The 4887-nt window shown below is 41.7% G+C and overlaps 1 protein-coding gene across 1 annotated transcript in view; it reads left to right on the top strand.

Annotated features, from left to right (window-relative positions):
* Positions 1–3987, top strand: part of LOC106812392 (gamma-soluble NSF attachment protein-like) — an 8829-nt gene extending 4842 nt beyond the window's left edge. Inside the window, exons 6-10 of the mRNA XM_014816261.1 lie at positions 359–425; positions 618–688; positions 1070–1228; positions 1987–2116; positions 2856–3987. Coding sequence (XP_014671747.1) covers positions 359–425; positions 618–688; positions 1070–1228; positions 1987–2116; positions 2856–2990 — 562 coding nt within the window. The 3' untranslated portion in view covers positions 2991–3987. The remainder of the gene's footprint in view (positions 1–358; positions 426–617; positions 689–1069; positions 1229–1986; positions 2117–2855) is intronic.
* The last annotated feature ends 900 nt before the right edge of the window (positions 3988–4887 follow it).

Consider the following 4887-nt stretch of genomic DNA (forward strand, 5'->3'; position numbering starts at 1 on the left):
ATTGCAATATATTGCAATACGGTTTTTGGTCGCAATATTCACCCCTAATTTAGGTATCAATATAATTGCACCTTTGTGATTAGCCCTTGGTCTGTAACATGCAAAATATATTGGGAAATGCGCAACTTTTTCAGGGTGGCAGCACGGTCGCGGTTGTCAATTGTGGCGTTCAAATTTCGTAGCGATGTATAATTAATTATAACAATTAAATTAGGTATCTGGTAACAAGTACGTGTGGGTATAGACGATTTGTTATACAGTAAGTACAGTTGTATGCAGTAAAATCCTAGAGTCTAGTATCCCTTTAAGGAAATGTGATTGTATTGCCTGTGACAGTGTCATTGTGTATGCTTTGCAGTGTGTTGGCAGAAACGAGGCCTGAGAAAGCAATAGACTTCTACGTTCAAGCCTACGAGGCGATGTCTGTAGGTTGTCTGGTTATTTCACTATGATGTATATTAGAACTGGTGGTTTTGTCCTTTCTTTAAAGTCGTGCAGTGTGCAATGACACTATTACGTTGCCAGCATCTGATGCTTGTGTTGATATCGCAAAAATATGTGTGTAAATGCACCCATATAGCAGAATTACTCATAGTTTCCCCCATCATTCGTTCCAGCTTGAGGACAGACCAAAGCAGTGCTGTGACCTACTGAACAAGGCAATCAAAGTGATGATTAAACACAGAAAGTAAGCATGTAGTACTAATTAGAGGAAGCTGGACCATACATAGAGATTGAAGCCAGAGAACCTTGGTTTGAGGTCAAGGTCAAAGTCAGGGTCAAGGTTCTTATGTGATCTATGATTTCTTCTTTTTTTTTTCTGATTCTATTATCAATCTTCTAGTGCTTCTACACTTTGGCAAGTAGCAGTAATGATATCATGAAACCTAATATCATCTGCGACTAAGATAATTGCAGTGGTGTTCATGGTGGTGGTGGTAGACCAACGTGGATATGTTGTGAGGTTTCTAAATTTATAGATTCGTGCACGTCGGCACCTGTTGTTGTTCCGTCAGATACCTGTTTGGGACTTGAGGCTGGCATACTACTCTGTGTGTACATATCGTAGGTTGGAGATGGCTATGGGCGCAATAAAGAAAAGCCAAGAGTGCTACACGTCGCTCGACCTGCTGCCGCAAGTCTTCAGATTGACTGTCGCCGCTGTGCTCGTGCAGTTAGCCCTCGGGGACCTGATTGCCGCGGAGAGAGCTTACGGGGACAGTCTCAAGTACGTTTGCCGTCATGCCTGAGAATTTCTCATTCACAGTAATCAGTCGACGAATTTTTTCAGGTACTAGCGTGACAGGCTCGACGAGAAATTTTGCCGATCTTGTCACGCTCTCATATGGAGCACGAAAGGTGCCTTCTATTACTGCTACGTGTAGAGGAGGCCAACATTTTGCGCATTTACGATATATTAATCTTGCGTCGTGAAGTCGGCTTAGTGAAAGCAGTAGCTGAGCACGAGTGGTGTGCCATCATGTGTTCTGCCCCGAGAGTTATCAGACTTGTGTAACACCTCTAGCGTGAGACAGCGCCACCTGTGTTCTACCCCGAGCGTTATCAGACCTGCGTCATAGCTCTAGCGTGAGACAGCGCCACCTGTGTTCTACCCCGAGCGTTATCAGACCTGCGTCATAGCTCTAGCGTGAGACAGCGCCACCTGTGTTCTACCCCGAGCGTTATCAGACCTGCGTCATAGCTCTAGCGTGAGACAGCGCCACCTGTGTTCTACCCCGAGTGTTATCAGACCTGCGTCATAGCTCTAGCGTGAGACAGCGCCACCTATGTTCTACCCCGAGCGTTATCAGACCTGCGTCATAGCTCTAGCGTGAGACAGCGCCACCTATGTTCTACCCCGAGCGTTATCAGACCTGCGTCATAGCTCTAGCGTGAGACAGCGAACGTTAGCGTGTAGTGTCTGGCCATTGTAGGCATATTAGGATAATTACCTAAATAAATAAAATAAAATATTTTTTCATGCAGCTGCCCGGGTTTCAACGATTCGGACGAGTGCAAGATAGTGAAGGTGCTGCTGCGGGCGTATGATGACTGTGACCAGGAGACGGCCGACAAGGTGCTGAACGGACTCTACGTGCGACACATGGAGAACGTGGTACGTACTCGTGTCACTACGAACTGCAAGAATTGGATAAAATACGAACCAAACACGTACATGGTGCAAAACGCACACGGGGAGTCACGGACTATTACAGTGTACGGACCAAATTAACAGCTAATTACAGTCCGTTGCAAAACACACGTACTAACCACGGACTGCTAACGAACTGCCTATTAGCAATGATCTAATCTCGAGAGTCCGTTATTATTACGTTCATAGTACGTGGATTTCCCACGCGAGCGTGCCAGTAATTAGCTACTAATTTGGTCCGTAATAGTCCGTGGCTCTCATCTCGTTTTGCACCATTTACATGTTTAGTCCGTGTTGTATCCAATTAAAATCAATTCATAGTGTGTGACGATTGCACATGAAATTAGTGCATACGTGTCGTGTATTAGCTGAACGTGTTGTTCACCTAGATTCGTGTGTCGCATCGTGTGTGGGTCGTTATTCTTCAATTTGTTTTGAAATGTGGAGTGATTTGCGGAAACGAACGTTTCTTATCCAGGCAGGAGAACATAAGTTGATAATTCTTGCAGATTTACGAGTACAGTTAGCGAGCAAACAGGAGACAAACAGAATAACATAGATTGCTTGTTTAGTATGTAAGTGTAATGTGTAAAGTGTGTGTCTCTGTAAGTGTGAGCGATGCTTCCGGTCGATTGACTAGGAAAAGTAAAATGACACGAGCGGAATTTTTTAGCTCATTTTTTTATGTCGATTTTGTTTTCAGTACGCTCAGCTCGCCCGCACAATACGTGTACCGGGGACCATTAAGAAGAAAGAGTTGCCGACAGGAGAGGGGGCGAATCAGGGAGCTGCTGCTGAAGAGGACGATGAGGATGAATATGCCGGTGGCATTTGCTAAATGCTTCACGAAGATGAAGAACACTGAGAATCCAAGCAAACCACAGCTCCTAAACAAGAACATGATTTATGAGGAAAGTCGCGGGGTGGGAGCTTTGCTCTACACGCGGATGGTGCCTTTGCCTAAGCTTACTCTGATCGCTATTTGACACATTTTTCCCCGATTCATTCTTCATTCTCATCTTTGCTTCATTGTGCACCAGTTTATTAAACAGTACCAGGTTGCCTTTTGGTATATTTACCAAGCACTTTATACAAGCACACTTGCCGACCCAAACAAATTTGGGAACTACAGTGCTAGCTGTCAGATGTGTATGAAACAAGTTTCCATTTTTACATTTACATGGCTTCTCCAGTATAACATGCATGTATTAGTGAAACATGCAATTCTACGCATTTAGTATATGCTAAAACGAGTAAGTTTAATAGGTGGTTAGCTTTCTGGTATTAGCTTAACAGTATTCTAGCAGTATAAACAACTTGTGTGTTATTGAGAAAGTATGGAAAAACTAAACCTCATTAATTGTGCGCATTGACCATATGCAGTTATTGTAAAGTATGTCGGATTATGTGAAGTGTTTACTGTAAATATAGAAAAAGCTGTACAATTTCGTTTTCTTTAGTCAAATATACAATTTTTGGTGTAATGTGTACATATAAAACGTATGGTCGATCGTAATATAATATTAGTGTAATATGTAATATTCTATTACATCATGTTGTTGCTGCCATATTGGTTTGGTCTTGCGCATTTAAAAACTTGGCTTTGACTTTGCCTGTTATCAGTTCTAATAATTTGTCTCATAGTTTGCCGGTTTACGCATTTGTGTATTTTTACCACAGGTTTGATGCGTATTGGTGTAGTTTCCACCTAATTATGGCATTATATTTCGCACCTATATTGAATCCTTTGCTTAAAAATGGCATGCCTTGTATCAAGTTTCATTTTTGTCAAATTGTAAAAGGCGAAATTGTAAAATACAACCATATATACATAATGTAGCATGTTCCTGTCATATGTATAATCTAAACTCAGCTACACTCAAGGAGACTGTCGACTCCCGACTGTCTTCAGTCCCGCAGCGTGATAACTAGTAAATAATTACAGGGTACTAATTAAGTAGCTCTACCAGTGTAGCCCCTAATTCGCTCCTGCTCCAGGTATCTTGGCGTTGTACATTGGCTATGCAACATTGTGCATGACGAATTTAAAGAAATAACGAAAGATGAAACCCTTATAAGCACTTTACTGATTTACTGATTTAAGTACAAACGCACGTACGGCACACACACAGGCACGGATGCACATATTCCTTCTAATATAGTTACTTCTCTCGCCTTCCCGCTCGCCCTCTCCCTCTCCGTGACTCTCGCCCCCCCCCTCTCTCTGTCTCTCTCTCTCTCTCACAATATTTCTCTCTTTCTCGGGCGCTATATACATCAAGAGTACATCATGGGAGATTATATATACTCTTATATGGATAATGGAGATTGTCTCCCATTATGTACTCTTGATATACATACATATACATGTATATATAGAAGTAAAGTCGCACACGAACACCCGTGTAGATAAAAACAAAGTCAAGGTATAGAATAAGGCTGTTTAAAGTTTAATTGACAAGATTTCGAGATTACGTCTCTTCATCAGGTCAGCAGACATTGGAATAGAATTAAATAATCAAAAACAAATACAATGCGTTATAGATAATCAATGAGTCACACAATTGTTTCACAGTTTTTTGATTATTTGATTCTATTCCAATGTCTGCTGACCTGATGAAGAGATGTAATCTCGAGAGCTTGTCAGTTAAACTTTAAACACCCTTATTCTATACCTTGACTTTGTTTTTATCTACACGGGTGTTCGTGTGTGACTTTACTTATATATATATAAG

The sequence above is a fragment of the Priapulus caudatus genome, unplaced genomic scaffold, assembly GCF_000485595.1.
Source record: "Priapulus caudatus unplaced genomic scaffold, Priapulus_caudatus-5.0.1 Scaffold642, whole genome shotgun sequence".
Taxonomy (NCBI): Eukaryota; Metazoa; Priapulida; class Priapulimorpha; order Priapulimorphida; family Priapulidae; genus Priapulus; species Priapulus caudatus.